The sequence below is a fragment of the Ailuropoda melanoleuca genome, chromosome 14, assembly GCF_002007445.2.
Source record: "Ailuropoda melanoleuca isolate Jingjing chromosome 14, ASM200744v2, whole genome shotgun sequence".
Lineage (NCBI taxonomy): Eukaryota > Metazoa > Chordata > Mammalia > Carnivora > Ursidae > Ailuropoda > Ailuropoda melanoleuca.
The window spans coordinates 74237133-74260300 of NC_048231.1; the positions used below are offsets into that span (position 1 = coordinate 74237133).

General features: G+C 47.7%; 1 protein-coding gene across 22 annotated transcripts in view; it reads right to left on the minus strand.

Moving 5' to 3' along the window:
- The window catches only part of PDE4DIP (phosphodiesterase 4D interacting protein), a 201798-nt gene that overhangs the window by 15089 nt on the left and 163541 nt on the right, over window positions 1–23168 (minus strand). For 11 of the 22 annotated variants that reach the window (XM_019792716.2, XM_034643237.1, XM_019792714.2 and 8 more), the window contains 13 exons: window positions 20393–20625; window positions 16566–17001; window positions 15529–15721; window positions 14529–14648; window positions 13410–13920; window positions 11569–11804; window positions 10488–10539; window positions 8999–9222; window positions 8191–8343; window positions 6084–6269; window positions 2585–2836; window positions 1479–1610; window positions 660–779 (listed from right to left, as the gene is read on the minus strand). In XM_019792716.2, the coding sequence (XP_019648275.1) occupies window positions 660–779; window positions 1479–1610; window positions 2585–2836; window positions 6084–6269; window positions 8191–8343; window positions 8999–9222; window positions 10488–10539; window positions 11569–11804; window positions 13410–13920; window positions 14529–14648; window positions 15529–15721; window positions 16566–17001; window positions 20393–20625 (2848 nt within the window). The remainder of the gene's footprint in view (window positions 1–659; window positions 780–1478; window positions 1611–2584; window positions 2837–6083; window positions 6270–8190; window positions 8344–8998; window positions 9223–10487; window positions 10540–11568; window positions 11805–13409; window positions 13921–14528; window positions 14649–15528; window positions 15722–16565; window positions 17002–20392; window positions 20626–23168) is intronic. The other 11 variants (XM_019792718.2, XM_019792731.2, XM_019792724.2 and 8 more) reach the window with 6 other exon arrangements.

Consider the following 23168-nt stretch of genomic DNA (forward strand, 5'->3'; position numbering starts at 1 on the left):
GTTAATCCTTTAGGAAACTATTAGTCTTTTATGGCTATTCAATAAATATTTGCAGATAAATGTAATTTGTTATTGATCATATATTGATATGATCAAGTCAATTGACACTAAGGTCAGCTGCCCCCCAGGTCACAGAGGAAATGATGCCCTTTCCCCCCTTGGATGCCCATCGAAACTAGTGTTGGGAAAGCTCTGGAGGACATTTGGCTGGTGCCTCCAGACACAAAGTCCTGAGGATTACTGAGCAGAAAGGATTATTGAGCAGAGAGGCGAGTGAGGGGAGGTAGTGAGATGGGGATGGCAGCTCAGTACCGGGAGAGACACACAAGGCTGCAGTGAAGTCTGGACAGGTAGAACAGACACCCAACTAGTATCCAGTTTCATAACGAATGACTGAATATCTGAGTATCTATGGGTTGCACAGAGGTTGTGGATTTCCCAGAGCTATCTTTGTCCCTAGAGACTCGGAGTGTGAGGGCCCATGGTTAGGACCTCTCAGGAAGCAGCCCCTTCTAGACTGAGGATAGCCATGGGACTTTGGGTTGGCGGATCTGGTTAGCTGTTGTCTCCACCTTCTTCTCTTGGCTTCAAGTCATGATTGGTGTGCCCAGGGGGAAAGGGACCGGGAATGAGCACAGTGTGTGGCTTTTACCACCCACCTCTGGAAACATGACTCAGCTGAGCCTGAAGGCTCCGGTTTTCTTCCTTAAGAACTCTGTTCTCGTTGTAGAGCTGAGATGTGGGTTCCAGGCCAGGACCGTAGAAATTAGAGCTGGATCCTGTCCCAGAAAGTGCAAGCAGACAAGTTACACATTTGGGTAAGAGACACTTTCAAGAAGCTACCCATTCTGTGCCTCCAGAAATACCGTCCCAACCCAGCAACAGTGCTTGGCTACTCGAGGCCTGGACCCCAAGCCTGGTGGGCCAAATGCCTGGTTTCTGTGTGCCTCCTACCAGTGGGTTCTGTGCAGGCCCCACCACGTGCCCTAGCTTGCAGCTGTTCCAGAGGCTCGGGCCCCGCAATAGCAGTTTCTGTGCTGCAGGCAGGATGAGGGTGTGTAGAAGGAATGGCCCCCAAGGGACAGCAGCCTGAGAGGAGAGTAGCGGGAGAAAGGCCACCTCAGTGAGTGGCTGGGGGAGGGCGCCCGCTGACCTGGCTCTACCACCTGCCAATCACATGGCAAGGCACAGGGAGGTCAGTAGGCACTTATATGAGCAGATTAAGGATGGGATGAGAAGTCAGACACTATGGACACACCTTGTTAGTTCTGCCATGAGGAAAGTTCTCTCTTAGCTCCAGTCTATCTACAAAGCGAGGATAAGAGGACGTGCCCCACCTGCCTTGCCAGACTGTTTGGAAGGGACAGGTAGAGAAAATCCTAGCACGGTGCTTTGAAAAGCATGAAGCTCAGCCTAAGGGCCCTCCCTTCGGAAGTTCCCCAGTCGTGACAGAAGTGGGCAGCTCTGGCCTCTCCTACCATTCCCACGGGCCGTGCAGCTGAGCCGGTGTTCGAGTTGCTCCCGCAGGCGGTCATTAATGCAGATGGACTCCTCCAGCCGCTGACGCAGGTTCCGGATTTCACCAAGATGTTCTTCCAGCAGGTCAGCCCCTGCAACCATCCCGCCAGGACATGGAAGAGGTGGAAGGTGGGGAATCCTGGTCACTAGTGGGGCCCAGGTGGGGGTGGGGCTCAGCCAGCAGCTCCTCCGAAGGATCCCTAAACATCCCCATCCTTCCACTACCTGCAATCTCTCACATGGGCACTCAGGAACACGGGGACTCTGCTCAAAGACTAAACTGGCTTTCTGCCCCAGGAAAGCCTAGTGCAAAGCCTCCTGCTACACACAGTAAGCATGAGGGAGTTTTAAAGATTACTTATTTATTTGAGTGAGAGAGAGAGAGAGAGCATGAGCAGAGCAGAGAAGCAGAGAGAGAGGGAGAAGCAGGCTCCCCGCTGAGCAGGGAGCCCAATGTGGGACTTGATCCCAGGACTCTGGGATCATGACCTGAGCCGAAGGCAGATGCTTAACCGACTGAGCCACACAGGCGCCCCAAAGTGTGAGGGAATTTTAAATATAAGTGTGCAATGACCAGTGTAACTGGTGCAAGGGAGTTCCACATGGTTTAGAAAAATAACTGAAGTATCTGGAAAGGTGTGGTGACCTAAGTGTGACTTTCTCTCCTGAGTGCATTAGGGAAGACCTCACTCTGCCCTGATACCGTTCCTCTTACTGACTCTTGACTGAACATTCTTTAATGAGGCATCAAGCCCTTCCTCCAGTCTCAGAGAGGAGATAAAACCCCATGGACATAAACTTCTCCTGTGTGGCTAATGACATGAGTGTGAGAGCACAAGATGTGTTCCTGACTTTCCCAGTCCCCTGAACAGCACTGAGGCCCTGCGCAGGGCGGCCAAAGGGGGGCACTTAGAAAGGTCCAGCATGGATAGGGCCATTTCATTCTATCCCCACTCTGTGAGCCCGGGACTAGAGAGATGAAAAATGCCCCTGCCCAGGTAGGAGAGGGGTAGACTCTCAGTGAGATTTCGTTTCATAGGCTGACCTGTTCGGCTTCGTGTTTTACCTGTGGGTTTGGAGTTAAGCTGACACACAGAGGATCCTGAGGACAGGTCGCCTGATACACTCCCTTTCTGAGGCCTCATCACATCCCACTGGCTGCCGCTGCCCAGGTAGCCAGGCTCCAGGATTCTGCCCAGTTCTGTGCTGCCCCTCAGAGGAGAGTGGGGCTGGGCAGGGTTGAGATAGTGGGAAGAGGTGGCTTCTAAATGGTTGCTTGGCAACGCAGCTGGGGAAGGAGGATGGACGGTGCTGACACCTGGGCAGAAAGAAACCAGAGTGAGGAAGAGAGGATTGGAAGGGAAGGAACAGCAAGGAAGTGTGGGGTTGTTAAGAATGGACACTAAAGGGGACATGTGCGATGTCAGAGATCCCAGTATGTTGCAGAATACCAGTTAGATGAAGACCATACCCTAGAGGCCATAACTTTCACCCCATGTATTTGCTGGCATGAGACACCAAGAGGCAGAGGATGGATAAAGTATCTGAAAGTCACTAGGAAAAGGAAAAGTCCAGGGGCCCCACTCCTGGCTTCTATTATAGTTCCTCCTGATAGAGTCCAGGAAACTTCCAAGGAGAACTCAGTCCCAAAGTCAGGGGATATAGCACATTCCTATTTACAGACGTGCTCAGTGCTAGCATCCATGGAGGGATGTAGGACCTTTCATTTAACATAGGCTTATGCTTTCATAGACCTTGGGAAATCACGGGCCTTCCCCTAAGCCAAATCATCTCTGCTTCTATGTAAAAAGAAGTCTAGCCTGTGGGAGAGACAGAGAGAGATGGGCAGGGCTGCAGTTTAAGATATTTACTTTCAGAAGACTGCTTTCTTTTAGGGATTATCAGCATGGACAGCAGAGTAAACAGATAGCTCACCCGAAGCAAAGAGGAAGAGGTCATCATTCCTTCCAACCAAGCCAAACTCCTCTGAGGGGATAATGCAACTAGCGCTTGTCAATTTTTATCTCCATTTGTAACTGGCTCTCAAATTTGGCTACATATTAGAGTCACCTTGGAAAATGTAAACAAATATACACTGAAGCCCAGACCTCCCAGAGATTTTGACTTAACTGGGGGTACAGCTTAGGCACTGGATGGTTTAAAGTTCTCCCAGGTGATTCTAATGGGCAGCAAAGTTTGAGAAGTACTGTCCTGGGTCTCTCCCTCCCTAATTTGCAAAATACTAGATGTTCATTAGGGTCACTGGGAATTAAAGAGAGGGATGAGAAGTGTCAGCGTCTGAATTTTTTTTTTAAGTAAACTCCAGTGCAGAACCCAATGTGGGGCTTAGACCCATGACCCTGAGATCAAGACCTGAGCTGAGAACAAGAGCCAGATGCTTAAGCAACTGAGCTACCCACACGCCCCTCAGCATCTAAATTTTAGTTGGGATTCAGTAAAGATGTGATTTCCTACCTCTTCCACACCTTCTTCCTCCCCAGCCCAACACAAGGCAAAGGGGGAAATCAGGAGTTGTTGACAGCTTACTTTTTAACCAAGGTCGTAGGAGGTTCCAAGTCTATCAGTAACAGCAATCAGTATTCTCATGTTGCAGTTTGCCCGGCCACACAACTTAGAGCACATGCCCTAAACCATGCAAAGACACTGGACAGATTCTAGCACAAGGGGATGTTTGCCCCACAGTGACCTGAGAAGCTGCCATGCACCACTGTCCACATGGAAGCTTTGTTCAAAGCAAACAAGAAACACTGGTAAGCTGTAGTCCCTCAGAGAGAGCTGTGCTTCAGGACAGACAGACAAGACAGGGCTATAATCTTGCTCACCAAAGCTGGGACCATCCAAACTCTGGTCAATGGCTCAGACTAGGTATGACTTCAATTCATATCAACAGACCCTTTATCATGTACAGATGTGTCCTATTTTTCCTTTTGGACAAAGACAAACTGACAAGTATGGAAAGGTAAAGGAAAAGAAAAGTAAGCTAGAGAACATTCTTGCCCTTTTGATATGGGACAAATTTGTTATCCATCAACTGTTGGTTCCAGAACTGCTAAAATAACGTTCTAGATCAGAGACATCAGAACCTTCTACTGATCTCTAAAGAGAAACAGAAAAGGTTGTTACAAGGGGCTTCCAGAATCTGTTGAGCTTAGCTCTAAGCAGGATGGTAACAAAACCATCCTAGACAGACAAGGTATCATGGAAAAACAGGACTGGGAGCGGAAGACCTGGATTCAAGCCCGCCTCTCCACTTACTAGTAACCTTCAACAAGTAGCTCTACTCCCCTAAGCCTTAGTCCCCTACTCTGACTCTACCTACCACACAAGTGGTGTGAGGCTCAGGTAAGACCAGGTTCGTGTTGCTGGGTAAGCCTAGATTGCTACCCCTGCGTGAAGCTGCAATAAGCAGGAGGCAGTCTTCTAGACTTCCCTGCCTGCAAAAAAGGAACATGAGCAAACTCTCCTAAAAAGGGTTTTACCTAATTGGCTCTGGGAATCAAAGTGGAACAGAGTAGACTAGACAGTGTATTCATTTTCAGGGTTGACAAAAGCAATAAGGTGGGGTAAATGACAACTGGGGCTTCAGGTGTATGAACTCTCGGCTGTGGTCTTAGGTTACTCGACACAGCACCTGGTGACCCTTACCATCAATCTCTGGCTCACCTGAGTTATTTTTTTTTTTAAGTCACAGAATGTAGTTTTAAGGTAACATCACACTGATTTCTAGGTGTTTTTGTTTTTGTTTTTTTTAAGCTTTACTAGAGAGCAAATTCCTCATGTGAGGGTTTTCCTTATTTTTTTCTAAGCTATAATTGATCACACACAAAATTTTTACGAGGAGGCATCCAGCCCATACATATATCAAAGCCTTTCCAAAAAGCTGACTGACTGCACATAGTCTGTAACTGATAAGATCAATGATCTCTGGGAGTCAGAGGACAGAATTTACAATCAGGTATCACAGTGTGTGCTTCTGGTTCTAGCCACCCACGTGTCACCTATCCAGGGGTGGAAACGAACCTTGCGCCATAGGAAGAGGGGCTTAGTCACCTCTTCTGAATTCCTCTGCTACCACTACTACCCTTTTGTCTCTCCACCTGATGACGTCAGGATCTGACCTTGATTAAGAGCATCTTTCAAGGAGGAGAATATAACAGGCCTGGAAAGGATTCCCCTGAAAGTGGCCGTCTTTCTCATGGCCTCTTCGTCTCACATAGGCAAGGCACAAAAGCTGTGGCCCATGCCCTGCCTACAAACACATCACCACGTGTCAGGCCTTCAGCATACTCGGTGGTACCCCACACTGTCAGCAGCAGGAGAGGAGCAGCTCTAGGGCCTGATGAAGCGATGAGACACACACACCAGCAAGACAACAATAAATATATTTCCAAAAAAAGCAAGCTAGGCCATCTGTCAACCATCTTCTGGTGAGGTGTACACCCTATGTTGTTTTTAAGAACTCTGCCACCAAGCCAAAGCCATGCAAAGCCACGCAGGGTGGGGCTGCCATGCCCAAGCACACAGATGCAGCAGGAAGTGCTCACTTTCTCCCAGCTGTTTCTGCAGCATCTGCAGCTCCTGCTGAGCCTCTGCCAAGGAGACCGCGGGTGTCTCACCGCAGCCAAGGAGGGGAGGGCCAGTGGAGCTGAAAGGCAGGAAGCTGGGTGGAGCTGAGGGCAGTGGTGCCTGGGGAAGGCTAACCAGCGTGGGTATGGAGGGAAAATGAAGGCCTAGAGTTGGGAAGAAAGGAGACAAGTCATTAGAAAGAGAGAGAAAGGAATGGGGAAAAGATGGAGAAGATGAAACTATTTCTTGTGCAGATGTCTCCCTGGGTGGTGGCTATCATTCCGCGTGGTGCTGGCAGACAAGGCAAAAGGCAAGCATTGCTATCCAAGAGGCTGGCTTAGTTGACCGCTCCTCCTTCTCCGTTGCCAGGGATATCCAGCATACATATTCTATGCTCATCTTGGAAACCACTGGCTCTAGAAGGCAAGGTGGCAGAACTGTAACCCAGGCAGCTATGGGAGCCACTCCCAGCCATCCCAGGTACGGATGGGTCAGGACAGCTGTGCCTCAATGTTCTCAAGTGCCCCGAGCATGAGTCGGTCCTTGCCCCTGTGACAAGACTCCCGACAACTAGAACTCCTCTGAGAGCATGAAGGCTCACCCTGAGGAGGGCAGGAGCGGGCTAGCACTGTGGGGAAACGTGCATTCCTCATGCATGTAATTCAAGAGCGTCATGGAAACAAACCTCAGAATCTCAAATCAGTGGGTTCATTCACCAAATGAAAAATAAAGGTCTTGCTGCAGTGACTCAGACACAATAGATTGCATGCCTGCTGGGCATTCAAATCCCTCAGGAAAAATTCCTAATACATGCAGATTCTTCAGGCCCTGATCTACTAAGTCATAAACTTTGGGAGGAGGGCTTGGAAATTTGCATTTAAAATAAATCTTCACAGATGACCATGATGCAGCCCGTCTACAGACAGGTCTCTAGGGACCCTGCGATGTTCTGATGCTTGAATCCGTCTCCTCTTTCCTAAAAACAGTTATACGGCAGGTAGCCCGTGGAGGGAGCAGAAACCAAGGCTGACCTGCAGAGAATGCCTTCCAAGGAAGATAATGAATACATTCTAATCACATCCCTCACCCCAGAATGCTGACACGTTATCAGAGCAGCATGGCCAAGTAACACAGGCCAGGCATCCTTCAGGGAGGCGTTCTGGTTTTAAAATCCCTGGCCTTCTGCCCTGTTTGACCCCAAAGCATTTACACAGATGTCTACAGGGCTAGGCAAATAGCTTTTCCCCATGACTTCCTGGGCCAGCTGCTGTCTACTCTGGCCCAGAAACTTTGAGCCCCGGCTCAGAAAGAGCCAGACACAACCCCTTCTTAAGATTTTGGTTGACTTGTTCTCAGGAGAGACGGGGGCAGCAGAAGGAAAGCACTGTGTTTCTGCGGGCACCTTACCACAAGCCACACTGAAGGCAGCCAGCCGGTGATGGCAGGAGGTAGGAGGCGAGGACAAGGTTTGCCTTTGCCCTGCCATAACTGGTCTGGGGCCCTAATAAACAGCAGACCCCCTGGCAATTTGGTTGGGGCAGGTAAATGAAATGTATCCCTCCAACTGGCTGCAGGATGTACTAGGTACATACCAAGGGCTGCCAGCCAGTTCGTACATCCGTGAGCGATCGTGTAATGTGAACAGAAGCTTGTCTCAGGACACGACATCCCGAGCTGCTGCAGAGACCCACCGTGCAGATAAAATGAGTAATTCTTAGAGGCGAGCAGCAGAAGGGACTTTCTTTTTGTTCTTTGGCTACTGTAATCCTGGGAGAAACATTTTGCCTCTTTGCTCCCCAGAGTGAAATGAAAGAATGAAAATGTTTACTTTAAAATGATTCGCCAACGACTGGTCAGAATTGGTATGCAGATCCAAGTCTATGTGGATCTCTGATTTGTCTACAATATTTAAAACAAAGAAAACGCAGACACAGTTGGTGAACTAGGATGGCCTCTTGATTTCGTCTAGGATTTGCTGCAGAGAAGCCCCTGACAGTGGAAACATTCGTCCTGTCCTTGAAGAAGAGTCAAGCAGGCTGCTGAGGGAGAGGAGACAAAGCTCTGGCCCTGTTGGCTGTCGCATACCTGGATGGGCCTGGCTGGCCTCCTGGGGGGGGTTCTGGGGAGCTGGCAAGCTGATGGGTTTGCTGCTGGGTTCGGCCTTAACCCCCTGAGGTGCACTGGTTGCTGATGGCTTAGAAGACAGTACAGCGGAATGACTCGAATGATGGATGGAATCTACAAAACCCATGAATGAAAGAAAATGTTTGGTGGTCGACAAAGAACTGGAATCTGGCCTTATATTTAACCGGTGGTACCAGGGCAGAGCCTTGCTTTCTGGGAAAGCACCAAGCACAAGCCCCGTGAGCAGGGTTCGTTTCCTTGTTTGCAGATAGCTTCTTGAGCGAAGCAAACCACCTTAGAGGTGAGAGTGGGGCCCAGACATGGAAACCCATGAAAATGGCGTTTCTGAGAATACCAGGTGGATCCGACAGCATCTGTGACCACTGACAGATACTCAGGGGATACTGGCTCAGGAAATGGAGTGGGCAAGGCCACTGCAGGAGGGAGAAGATGTCCCATTTTAAGAAGGAAGTCAGCAGTCTGTGCTCATGAAGCAATGGGGAAGAAAAGCCTTCCAGGATCTTCTCCCTCTTCCTACTGTGGTTCTCCTTGGGTCTACCAGCATGCACATCCACTGGAGACCCAGTGACACCCTGTGGAGTCAGGAGCACAGCAAAGATCCTGAGCCACTGGGGTGTGTGCTTGGTGCTTGGTCCCAGAGCCACGTTCAGCCTGACACACACCGAGGTGGAGCTTTATATAAAGCCTGGCTACAGAAGTCTCCTCTCCGCCTGGAGAAAAGTGGTACCACCCAGAAATCAGAGGCTACCTGAGTGGCCAGGCAGAGCCTTCTTCTCTTCATAGTGCGTGTACTCGCTGGCTACATCCATGTCAGAGCAGGCTTCCAGCTCATCAGACAGGAAGGAGGAGCTGCTGGGAGAACGCTGGGAGTCCGACAACGCATGGCTACTGGAGGGCGTGAGGGACCGGGCATCCAGCTTGGCCTGCAGGACCTCAATCACTTTCTCCTTCTCCTGCAGCTCCCTGCTGAGCCTAGTAGGGTGAAGGGGGACAACAGGTGAGGCCAAGGTCACCGGACCAACTAGTCCCGACTAAGGCACATGGGAAAAGCCACAGGAGTCAAGGGAACCATTCTGGCAAAGAACGATCAAAATAACCTATCACTGATTAGGGGCGGAGGGTAGGTGGGGTGCAGAGGGAGGAGGACACGCAATAGCCACCCAGGGCACTGGCCCCGTGAGATGCTGGGGACTAGCGGAGACCCAGCCAGCCCTCTAAAGCACAGCTGCTCCAAGTGTGGCCCCAGCAGAGCTGTTGGTTATCAGTCCCCAAGAAGGTAAGTACAGTAACTGAAGGTAAGCAGTGAGAAACATACAGCATGTTGGCATTGCCACTGACAACCAAGAGCGGGATGTGTGGAATCATCTGGTTGATTGAGGGTACAGCCCACGTGTGTGTCTGTGATGGATCAGAAATGAAAACAAAACTGAAACACTTTGCTCTTCATGACAGGTATTCTGAGAATGGTCTAAAAAGTGGTCTAAAGCACACTTCTGACACAAAGGGGCTGGAACTAGTGGCTACAACAGATTTTGAGCCCATATTTTACTACACATGATAAGATTCTATGCAGTGATTCATGGAAAACTGGTTCCTGAGATACTGCACCCTCCCAGGCATCTGCAACATCCAGGACTTTCCCCCCAGGAACTGTACTGGTTCTTTGATTCTTTTTTTTCCCCCAAGGAAATTGGACGATTATTAAACTAGCTGCCAACTCAAATCAGGGTAAGCCAACTTATTAGCACAAAGGAGGAAAGCAGAGGAGAACTCTGGGGGTGCCAAGGGCCCCTGGACCCTGGTTAGTTTACTGTTGGGTCAGAACAACTCTAGTTTACGAAGCCTGGAGAATAAATATGCAAATAGAAATCAACAGAATTATGGCAAAAGAGAGTAAAGAATTAGGCTAAAGTGGGGGCGCCTGGGTGGCACAGCGGTTAAGCGTCTGCCTTCGGCTCAGGGCGTGATCCTGGCGTTACGGGATCGAGCCCCACATCAGGCTCCTCTGCTATGAGCCTGCTTCTTCCTCTCCCACTCCCCGCTTGTGTTCCCTCTCTCGCTGGCTGTCTCTATCTCTGTCAAATAAATAAATAAAAATCTTAAAAAAAAAAAGAATTAGGCTAAGGTGTTCCATGAATAAATGAATTCATTATAATCAGCATTTCCCCTCCCTGATCTGTGAAGTTGCAGTCACTCTGGACCCCTTGGGCCTTGTTCCTGGTCCTATTTCAAATTACCTGAGAGCCAGCGGTTCAAGTCCACCTTGATCTTTCTCACTTTTATGATCCTCTGTAAGCCAAATTCAGAAAGAAATGGTAAGAAATTAAACAGGTCCCACTTCCCACATTATAAATGCACGAGTACAGAACGGTGACTCCTCTGTGTATGTCCAGGACATGTAGGAGAATTACTTGGGAAGGCTGCAGATTGTATCCTCAGAGGAGAGACTTTAGGCTCTCTTGAGCTTACCAGGCAGACCTCCCCTGACCTGGTGATCAGCATCATGACTTCCTCTGCCCTAAATCAATGCAAAAAGTTTAAAACGCACTTGCCCAGCTTCTCCCTGGACCATTCCAGCTTCCAAGCCTGCCACAGACTGACTCACAGATGTATGCTGTGTGTCCCATCACAGCATTCATGTGGAACACAATCTTGCTCCGAGGAGATGACAAACCGCCCTGTCCCACCTCTGCACCTGCCACCAGCATGTGGGATGTCTGGCCCCCAACACGGATCCTGCTGTACTCCCCGGGTTACTCTCAGGAAATATTTTCTAAGTAAAGAGCTCCAATAATAACCAACATTCCTAGCCCTTGCACTATGACATTCAGTGTCCAAATCACGTCCAAAGGGCAGGGTGCTTTCACTATATTGGGGCTATATTCATGTATGACACCATGAAATAAACAAAGAGACAGACACCGAAAGGCTAAGTCATTGCCCAAAGCAAGTTAATGGCGGCATCCAGGGCACAGCTTGAGTCTTGCAATTCTCAGGTCAGGCTCTTTTCACTATGATGAGGTCCTCTGATCTCTTCTCCCTTTCTCCCCCTTAGCACTGGATGGACACAGCCTGCTTTCCCTTTAGGAAAAGGGAAAAGCCACGAGTGCTCCAGTTTTTGCCATTGCAATCATGACCTCCCCAACCCTGTGCTCCTCCTCAGTGCTCCCCACCGGCCAGTTCTGATCCTGCAGTGGCCCCAGGAAATGAGTGGAAGCAGGACCTGGGTGAAAAGGCTGTGGTGGAGGTGCAGTGGCCACCTGGGCCTGGAGCTGTGGGAGTGACTGAGTGTGTGCCAAAGCCGTATGGTCAACTTACTGGTGCTGAGTTTGCTGGTAAGCCTCTCTGTCAGCTGGCTTCCCTGGGCGAGCTGCTCCCGGAAGCTCTGCCCCAGGTAGTAGTCAATGTCATTGCTCCTAAGAAGGTCCTCAAAAGATTTTACTGTATCTTTGGCATGCTGGGTGAGAAGATAACAGATACCTCTGCCTTCTCGCATCTTTTGGCGTAGGTTCGACAGCTCTCGGGCCTGATCCTGAATCAGGGAGTCATATTTCCTAATACAGGAGACAAGAGGAAAAAATAAGAATGAAAATGAGTGAATGTTAAATTATGGGCCTTCAATAGAGATTTCCGTGAGAACATCTCTAAGGAGCCCCCCCATGCCAAATTCTGGGACAGAAACCAAAGAAGGTATTTAAGACTAAATCCTGCTCTGATACACGACATCAATTTAGTGTGCCATCGTTCTTACGCTGTTTTATACATATTAGTCATATGTCCAGAAGAATCCTCAGTCCTGTGGACGTAAACACAGTGCCAAATTTTACATTCCTCACAGGACTAGTAGAGTGTAGATTCACCGTTGATAGTCAACAAACACAATAAATAAAAATAAATTCAGCGATTAGAATCACTTAATCCTGGGACACCAGGCTGGCTCAGTCAGAAGAGCACACGACTCCTGATATCAGGGTCGTGAGTTCAAGCCCCACATTGGGTGGAGAGCATGTGTAAAATAAACAAACAAACCAGCCTGGGGGGTGGGGAGGAATCACTTAATCCTAAATCTAGATAGGATCTTTAGTGCCTTCTATTTGGGAGACCGTCTATATTACGGCAGACTGTATTTTGCCAAGATGGCCGTTACGCAAGTTCCTGTTCCACATGATGTTTTGTAAATGTGGCTTTGCCCCTTCTCTCATTAGCAGGTAGAGGCTGTTCTCCACCTCCTTAAATTTGGGCAAGCTCTGTGACCACCACGACCGAGGTAATGATGGAAGCGACATTGTGCCAAGCCCAGGAGTAGCTCTTAACTGTCTTGGCAACTTCTACTTCCTGTCAGTTGGAAGCCAGCTGCCACGTAGAAGTGGAACCACCCTGGGACCAACATACTATGAGAGGCCCACCCCAGGATGAAAGGCCCTGGAAGACGAGAAGCCAAGGGTGGAAAGGGAGAAGCCAAGGAGCACCACATTGCCAGACACATGAAGGAAGAGGCTATGTCCATCCCCAGCCACCATTGGACAGCAGCCCCATGAGAGACCCCCAAGTGAGAGCCACTCTGCTGAGCCCCGTCAATCCACATAAATTATTGTTTGAGGCCACTAAGCTTTTGGATGGTTTGACATTCAGTGCAAATAACAAGGACAGATACCTAGATAGAAGTCTACCCAGTGTTTTTCAATACAAAGTATCAATAACACTATCAGTTATGGTAAGTAGTACTGAGAGCTTAATATATGTTAAGCAATTATAAGCACTTATACTAATTCATTTAAACCCAATAACTACCCTTTGAGATAGGTTCTCTTACTCTCTTCATTTAATAAGTAAGGAAAGAGGCCCAGAAAGTCTAAGTAAGTTATACAGTTAGGAAGTTCCAGAGCTAGGATTCAGACTCAGGCAGTCTGGCTCCAGTCTTACTACGACACCACATATCCGTTCGCTTTACTAATAGATTCCTGAGAGGAAATCTCAAGAGACCTGGTGTCTCCCAGCAGGGCCTACTGACCTTTCTTCAGATCTAGGCCTAGCATTTAAGCGGGTGTTCTTCTGATTGCCCTGATAGGTTCTCTCTTCTACCTGCCTAGGCTAGCCCACCTCCAACACAAACTTAGACATCATCAATCAGATAAGGGTCCAAAGAGTGCCCCTCTTACCCAGGCCATGAGGCTGATCTCAGCTCCTCTGCCAGCTTCCCTTCCACTCCAGTTTTCGGGAGCTGGGCCTCCAGCTGGGACACTCTCTGGATCAGACTCTCCAGACCCTTTTTAGCCTGAAGCCCTGGGGGGTAGAAAGCCCCAGTGCCATCAGAGAGCCACCCCTCATCCTCATCAGTGACACTGTGAGGTGGGGATCCCTCGAGGGTGCCAATGGCCTTCAGCTTTCGAGGTCTCTCCAGACTAGATGAATAATCGCTTGTAACTGAGAGGGACCGGACCCGGCTCTTGAGGTTTTGAATGATCTTGTTGGCATTCTGCAGCTGGGCCTTCAGGTCTCTGATGTCCTTATGTAGGACAGAGATGTCTTCTGATTTTCCATATGCCTGGAACTCCTCCTGCTTCCCTCGAGGGCTCTCCAAGGGCTTCTTCCCCGGGGAGCTGGCCGCTGGGGAGCCCAGGCGCCCCTCCATCAGGATGGTCTCCCTGAGGCTGTTATGCCCCTCACACTCTGGGGAAAGACAAGACATCCTCCTGAATAAAGCTACGCACGCGGCTGTAGCTGGAGCAGCTTTGGCGCTGGGGTAAGAATTCCTAGAGAAAAAGTTGAAGCGAGACTTTACTCAGCCCTGCACTTTACTAGCATTCAAACGTGGTATTTCTTATCCACTCAACAGCCCTGCAGGTTAGGCACAGTCACCTTCTACTGCCCGGAGTGTTTTTTCTTTTCTCGATTTCAGTTTGGTGGGTGTCCCTACAGTCAAAGTCCTTTTATGATGGAAAAACAGGTTTTTTTAGCGTAGGGTTTGCATATCTCCAAAAGCTCATCTGGTTTCTTCGTTAAAAAGTCAGCCTTAGACGATCATCTGTTGGATAAAACTTTTCTTCTCTTAATTAACAGAGTATGTCGAAAACTAGAGACATTCCAACTGACCTCCAGCCTCGCATTGGATAAGACTTCTCTGCCAAACTTCCCGTGCCTCGCTAGTCCTGGGGTCCCCTTCAGTCTACAGCACCCCCTCACCCCTACTCCTCATCAAGTGTGGGACTGGTTAACAGCTCCTAGATGTGAAGGCTGACTCCAGGGAGGCCAGGTGAGCCCTTCCCTTGTGTTCCTACCGGGACTGGTGCTCTCCTCCCGCTCAGCCTCATTCTCACTTCGGCCGCAGGTCTCATAGCCCAGGTCCTGGAGGTCCACCTGCACCTGCTTGCTGTCCTGCTTCACCAAGGATTCACCTGCTTGGGAAGAGACAGAGGGTGTCACAGAGGCTCTGAATGTCCCACGTAACCCCTCAACCTCAGTGGCATGTGCCCTAGCCCTCAGGGGACAGGGAGATCAGAGCCAGAGTGGGATGGAAGGTTCTTTGGACTCAAGTGGGAGAAAAGACCACCCACTCCAGGCAGGACTTCCTTGCACCAGGATGAGCCTGTTTGCCACTGATGATCTCACCTCCAACAACTGAGACTTTGTAGGGACCAGACATCTTTAAGTCGGGTATTATATAAATCATCATCCCTAGAAGCCCCAGTGAAACTAGCAACTGCTTTATCCAGAGAGGCTCAGTAAATACGTGAATGGAGCTGAACTAATTTAGAGTCCTAAGACATCGAGATCCATACTGTACCATAAGATAGCTATTAGCCACATGTGACTACTTCATATTAAATTAACTAAAATTAAATAAAACTCCCAAGTTGAACCAACCACATTTCATGTGCCCCATAAGCATTTCCATCACCCCAGGAAGTTCTATTAGAAAGCATGGATTCTAAACCAACGGTGATGATATATTTTTGAAGAATATGATTTGGTGCCAAGAGGAGGAGAGGAACTATCAGTATATATTGAGAGATGTAAAGCATTTTGCTGACTATACCAGAAATCAGCAAACCTAAATGTTGGCCCATTTCTTCCCTATATGCTCACTGCAAACTTGCTTTGTTCTTTATTCTTCTCTGCCAGGTGCAAAAACTGAAGTTAAATATCCATTTCCACAGTTCTAGGACCTGGTCAGGATTACATTTGCTTTGAGGCTGGGAAAGAAACGGGAAGTCTGCAAAGCATGTAGTTTCTCAGGGAGAAGACAGACACTTTGGTGATGGTGAACCTAAGACTTACTAAGCATGACTCTGTATTTCTCCAGCTGGTTGGCCTGGGCAAAGACTGTGGCTTCCGATATCAGCAGCTTCTCCTGGAGATCCTGATAGCGTTGTTTGCATTGGGCCAACTGGGAGCGCAGGTGCTTGGTGGATCCAGGAAGGCTAAATTCTGACTGAGGCCCAGGGTCTCGGGCCTGGGGCCGGTTATCCAGCTGTGAAAAGAGCCAGCACAGGGACCAGGCAGTCACGGCTCCTTCCCTTTCTGAACCTGTGGACTTTTCTCATGGGTTTGTTACAGCATTCCTCACGGCATTTGGTAGTGGCTTGCTTTCCAGCTCCGAGCTCCTGCAGAGCTAGGGTCATGTTTTATTCACCTCTGTATCTACAGCACGTACTACAGAGCCAGTAGAGTCCAGTGAGGAGCTCTCAGTATATGTTGGTGCCGTGGTTGAAAAGAGGAGGGTAGACACCTCTCCTCATCTCTCCCTGTGCTCTTGCCCCACCCTTGTCCCCCCCCAAATCCTCTGTATTCTCTATTTACTCAATACTCAGCAAAGCCCCTCCCATTATGAGGATCCCGACAGCCCCTCCTGTGGCTCAGGAACAGACACCTGGGATGAGCTGTGACGAAAATGGCAGGGATAAGGAGAGATGTCATTACACACCACTTGTCTGGGCTGCCTTAACCCCCAGGCTTCCCTATACCACATCCTATTGAAATGATCTGTTTCATGCCATCTTTCCCCACCTACTGCATACTTACAGGGCAGAGACCAGGTCTTACTGCCTGCTGCCCAATGCCTACTGTGTCATCTGGAAAATTAAGTGCTGAAGAAATATTTATGAAAAAGTAATTACCCAATTAATATTTATGAGATAAGGTTGTAAAAGCTTTTATAAAGGCTGAATGTGTATACAATATTATTACCACTGCTTGGGGGCAAAGGTGCCCTTCCTCAGACCCTCATGACCCATGGGGCAGAACTGTTTAGGGTAAACACTGTTACCTCCAGCCCTTCTCCACAGGTCTTTCACTCCATCTAATCCCGCACTTACTTGGTGGCCGTCCACTATGAGTGCAGCCCCAAGGTCGAGGCCCTGGGGTCTGGGGCAGGGCCTTATGGTCACGGGCTCCTCTTCTTGGCATTGGGGCTTCTCAGGAGAACAGACCAGCTCTGTATTCATTCTGTCAATCTCCCGGGCCAGGCGCGCAAGGAGCTCTGGACTAAGTTTACTATTTCCGTCCTTGCTGCTTAGCACCAGCTGTTCTTTGAGGAGGTTGATGATGTTGTGGGCATTTTTCAGTTTTCCCTGGAGCTTTCTGAACTCAGCCTGAAGGCTATTCTCACTCAGACCCCCTCTGGCTACCACAGTTTCCACTGTCACCTCGCCCTTCTCCTTGTCTTCCTCGATCTCCCATCCATCAGACATTTCTTCTCCCATCTGCTCTTTCAGCTCTGCATTCTCAAGGCAAAGGCTCAGCATGGTGTTCCTGCAGGAAACACACACACAATGAGGGGCTGGCTCCGCTCTCAGCCTCGGTTCCGGTAGTCCCCATCTTGGTCCAGCAGAGACTCAGAGATACCCCAAAGCATGAAGCCACCTCAGAGACCAACAAGGGCTCCCTTATTTTATAGACAAGGAAACCAAAACTCAAGAAGAGGAGAGACTTGCCCACACTTGCATAGCTACCTGGTCACAACACAGTCCCTAAAAATCCTGGACTCAACACACCCGGCCTAGTTGTCTTTACCCTGGTCATTCAGCCTCATGTTCTTTTTTTTTTTTTTTTTTTTAAGATTTTGTTTATTTGAGATAGAGAGATAGAGAGAAAGAACACAAGTGGGAGCAGAGGGAGAGGGGAGGGAGAAGCAGGCTCCCGCTGAGCAGGGAGCCCAACGTGGGGCTCCGTCCTAGGACCCTGGGATCATGACCTGAGCCGAAGGCAGATGCTCAAGTGACTGAGCCACCCAGGCGCCCCCTCAGCCTCATGTTCTAATTTTCAGTGGCTTCTGGAATAAACAAGGGTACTTACAGTGTTAAGGAAGACAAAACAGTAAGAAAGACCTTGCCTAGGACAAATTTATTATGGATTCTACAATTCTATTAGTTATCATCGGTCAGTTTTCAACCACTAGATGAGAAAGTGGGACCTAGGATCAGAAGAATTAAATAATACCAATCTAGAACTACAATCAAATGTACTTCTGTAATTATTTGCTTTATGTCTGGCTCTTGTGATAGATCATCTTCATGAGGTCAGGGACTCTTTCTGTCCTGTTCACCCTGTATCCCCAGAGCCTTCACAATTCCTGCCACATAGAACATTCACATTTGCAGAAGAAATAAAATGGATAAACAACTAATTTTCACCAAGACATTCTAGATTCCATCCTTACTTCCCACCATACCCTTCACCAAGTTTGGTTGGAAATGATTAAAAAAAACCAACCATGGCTTTAACAAGGCAATTCATTTAAATAGGCAGTTTGCTTAACCTCTTTGAGCCTCAGTCTCCTTTTACATAACATGAGGATAACTTGTACCTAGTAGAGTTACTGGATGCTTAAATGAAATAGCATATATGGTCTGGTAAGCTCAGGGTCTTCAACAGAGCAGTCCTTTTATTCTGCTGTACTAGCTTCAGACCTGAAAAGTACTAACATCGGAATCCTATGAAGTGCTTTAAAAAACAACAACAACAACTTTAGAGCTAAGGCTTATGGATCTACATTTTAGTCAGGTTCTCTGGGTGATCCTTAGCACGCTACATTGAGAACCGCTGACTAGAAGAGGCAAAGAAAACAAGTGATTCACACCTGGAAGGATGCACAGTTAGATTAGAATCCTGAAGTCTTGGAACCAAGAGCAGGGCTTATCTAGTGTGAATCAAGGAAGAAAATACTTTAGGACACAGGAATCAGATAGACTATCCAGGAGAGAGTTTCCTCAATGGAGAGGAAGGGCGACATTTTGCCAAAACTGAGATGTAAGATGGAGAGAAGGCAACACCTGTGTAGTATGGAAAAGAATATTTGATATTATGTTATAGCTTCATGTTTTGGGGAAAAACTCCGCTGTTTTCACGATATAAAACGATGAAAGCAAAGCTCAACAAGGTCTCCTCAAAAGATAGGCTATTCGTTTGATAGATTCTGTCTTCCACAGTATCTGTGATTCTTAAGGTTGTGTGGAGAGCTCAGAGTTTCAGTTTAGTAACTCCGGAGAAAAAAGAAAATAGTCCATGGAGGTATCTACATTTGGTTTGATTGTATATTCAGCTGTATGATCAAGAGATGTACTGTTCTTACCCATGAGCTTAATCAAGTTTACACATAAAAAAAGTTAAGCAAAACTTTGCTTGTGGCACCTGGCTGGTTCAGTCAGTAGAGCACACAACTCTTGACCTTGAGGTTATGACTTCAAGCCCCATGTTGGGCATAGAGCTTATTTTAAAAACAAAAACAAAAACCTATGCTTTCGCTTAAGTAGAATTTCACTTCAGTAGAAAGAAATATCATGGGGGTGCCTGGGTGACTCAGTCAGTTAAACGTCCAACTCTTGATTTCAGCTCAGGTCATGATCTCAGGGTTGTGAGACTGAGCCCCACATCAAGCTCCACACCAGGCATGGAGCCTGCTTAAGACTCTGTCTCCTTCTCCCTCCACCCCTCCCCCACTTGAGCTCTCTTTCTGAAGAACAAGAAGAAGAAGGAGGAGGAGGAGGAGAAGAAATATCATGGTAATTCAGAGTGAAAGAACCAGCATGAAGGATGATCACAAGAATAGCATAGAAGAAAAGGCTTAGATATTAAAAATTGGGAGGCAGGGGTCTAGCCATGGACTAATATGCAACTTTGAGCAATTTGCTAGAACTTTTTACACCAGAGTTTTCTTGACTTTGAAATAAGGATTAGGCTAGACGCCAAGGTCCTCTTCAGCGCTAAGATTATTCTATGACTTGGGGATGTAAGTGGCACATAATAGACAGGGAAACAATAGGGCATGAATTTAAATTTGTACATTTGCACTGCTGTGTTCTAAACAACAGGCCACAATGATTATGACCCTCAGGGATGAATGAATGAGTGAATGGATTAGCCCTACATTATCGGCATGTTCCCCAAGCATCTTTTGAAAAAATGCCTTTAAAAACAGAGCGGCCAGGGGCACCCAAGTGGCTCAGTTTGTTAAGTGCCTGCCTTAGGCTCAGGTCATGAACCTAGGGTCCTGGAACTGAGCCCCACATCGGGCTCCCTGCTCAGCAGGGAGTCTGCTTCTCCCTCTCCTCCCCACCTCTGTTCACCCTCTCTATCTCTGTCTCTCTCTCTCTCAAATAAATAAAATATTTTAAAAAACAGAGTGGCCAATCTAACCAATGAATCAGCTATATACCACTTTTGTAAAGTTAACAAAACAGCAGAGATTATTAAAATTGCTATTCCATGATTTAGGGATTCATGCTGCTAAGAGAGAGCTGAGTGGAAACAAAGGGGCCCTGTAAAAATCCTCCTCCCTCATGGACTATTTGGGTTCCACACACAGCAGTGAAGCATCATGGGTAGTAGGAGATTTCTCATATGTTCCAGTCAATGCAAAAGAGCAACACCTGTCATACAACTGGGAGATTTTCTCTCATGAATATATGGCTAATAAAGGGCACTATTGTACTGAATTAAGACCAGATTTAAATAATTTGAATGATCACCATTATCCAATATTATTGAGTTTTCTCTAAAGAATTTGAACCATTAACACATGGAGCTTGGGATGTGGACCAAGAAGCCCTACAGCAGCACAAATGCCTTGGCTGCAGCAAGGTGAACTCCTTGGCTACGGTGGCCTCTCGATGGACAAGCTTTCCTTCTCTGGGTGGCGTCCTACCTGATGTGGGCCACAGAGGAGAATCCTGCTTCCTCAATTTGAGCCTTTAGCTCCTTCAGTTCCCCCTCAGCTCTCCTCTTCTCCTCTAAGTGCTGGTGGATCTCAGCCCTCAGGTGGATCATTTCCTCCTGAAGACCTCTGTTACTGTCCCCTCCTGTTGAGGAAGGAGGGGGAAGACATACATTCTGGGTCTCCACGGCTGCCAGGCTCTTCTCCAAGGCCACCTTGATGATCTGAAAGAAAATCATAATTTAAAGAAGTTAGGTCAGGAGAGAGGATCCAAGAGGAACATCAGATTGCAAAGGCAGCCTTTAATAGGAACAAAAAAGGCAGCCCTAAAATGAGCTTGCCCTAAGGACTTCCTCAGCCATAAGTGTTCTGGAGACTGGCCTGGGTGGGGAGGACACATGAGGGTAGGGGGGATTGCTGCCATGGGCAGGAAGAGCAGCATCCAGATGTTGGTGAGAAAAAAACACAAGCACATCATATATAAAAACCCAGTGCAAACACATGAGGTTTACACAGGACTGGAGAGTGTGGATGCTGTGATTCTTCTCTTCCTGGGAGACAGAATCCCCTGAGAGGCTTCTTACAAGATGGGAAACTTCCTTGAGTCCACAACATCCGAGTCCTTGACTACAAAGATCTCGGCTTGAGACACCAGCTCTCAAAGCCTAAGGCCATGTCTGCCCCTCAGGCCCTAAAAAGGAAGACGAAGACAGAAGGCACTCAGCTACAGGTAAAACAGCAGCTTAATTTCACTGGCAGCAGGAGAATCACGCCCAATAACTACAGAGAAGTTAAAGTGAGGCCACCTGCCCACGTGTTGGTTATCACCCTTGTGCTGATGCTGCCTGGCAAACTCTCTCTACAAATCTAAGCACCTGAGAAGAAAACAAGGTGGAAATAACTTCCCAACACCTTTCTATGTTTTCTGGATACCCCTGAAGTGACTCTTCAGTGCGTCAACTCAAGGAGATCATGTAGCTTTTCCTCAAAGAATTTTTTAAAGACTGTCCTATTGTTCATCTTGGGTTCCTCTCCAGTTTCCCCCACACTTTCAAAAATATAGAAACTAAAACCTGAGTATGAGAACCCACTCACTGTATGACTAAGTATTTTGGTGCAAGGATTTCTTGTCCATCCATCCAATATGAATTTTAATACATCCCAAAGCCATGTGGCTTCTTTCTCCTCTCTGTGACTGCACTTTGGGGTTCTACTTGGCTTCGGGTCTATTTTGATCTCCCAGTTTTCCACCTCTCTCCCACAGCTATTTCTAGCTCATGCTGTTCCTTCTATCTGTATTAATAGTGTGACTTGTACTTGTTGCTGGTAAATTCATTCTGGCTATCCAGAATCATTTCTCAATGATCCAAATCCTCAAAATATTTTATGTGGCTCTCCATAAATCAAGTAGTACCCACTCAATTGGGGATGATTTGTAGAATTAATTATATGCTTTGTATCTTCATTCAGGTCACAAATATATTGAACAGAACAGGGCCCAGAGCAGCTTAAACGGATCAATGATTGACAGAGCTGCTTGGCCTGGCACAAAGCCATAGACTTTTGCTTGTAACTGAGTGTAGTAAGACATAGGCTGTATGGGTGGAGTTGATTCACGGCATGTATGTGCCATGGCGTTTAGTAGCACAGCAGTTGAGGTTACAAAGAAAGAGAATGAAGAAAGATGCATAGACACAGTTGCTCATTTCCCAGGCATTCCTAGGGCTCTGAGCCTGACATTTGTCTCTCTGGCTCTGCTGCCGGACTCAGTTACACTGTCCTATCTCCATATGTGCCACCAAGCACTTGGAACAAAATAAAGAACAGGAGACTGGATAAAACCACTTTTGAAAATTTAGGACCTCAACCTCTCATTAAAACTATGTGATGTCACCTTTCTGTATAAACCCTTTCCAACTAACTTAACTGAAATAAACATTGCCAGGGCGCCTGGGTGGCTCAGTCGGGTAAGTGTCTGCCTTCAGCTCAGGTCGTGATCTCAGGGTCCTGGGATCGAGCCCCACATTGGGCTCCCTTCTCAGCGGGGAGTCTGCTTCCCCTTCTGCCCCTGCTCGTGCTATCTCTCTCTCAAATAAATAAATAAAACCTTTAAAAAATAAATAAATAAACATTGCCATCAGCTTTGAATATGGGCACTTTATTCCTCTCTAAAACCTAAGTGTTCCTTCTCTTTAAAAATAACATCTCACCTCGGGGTGCCTGGGTGGCTCATTTGGTCAAGCGTCTGCCATTGGCTCAGGTCATCATCTTGGGGTCCTGGGATTGAGCCCTGCATCAGAATCCCTGCTTAGCAGGGGAGTTTGCTTGTCCCTCTCCCCCTACCCTTACCCCCTGCTCGTGCTCTCTCTCTCTCTCAAATAAATAAATAAAACCTAAAAAAAAAAATAAATAAATCTCACTTTAATGATACCTATTTTTTTTTTAAGGTAGGCTCTACACCCAGCAAGAAGCCTAACACAGGGCCTGAACTCGTGACCCCGAGATCAAGACCTGAGTGGAGATCAATAGCTGGCTGCCCAGCTGACTGAGCCACCCAGGTGCCCCAGCTGTACCTATCTATTTTTAACTTCCTTCTGCATCTATGTGATCTTCTATTGATTTAAATATACCTAGTTTCATTAAAAAGAAAAAAAATAAGAACCACAGAATGTCAATACCAGAAAGGGCCTGAAGGTACACCTGGTCTAACTTCCCACTTTAAAATTAGAAAATAGAGCTATGATTTGTTTCCAAGCTAATTTGGGTT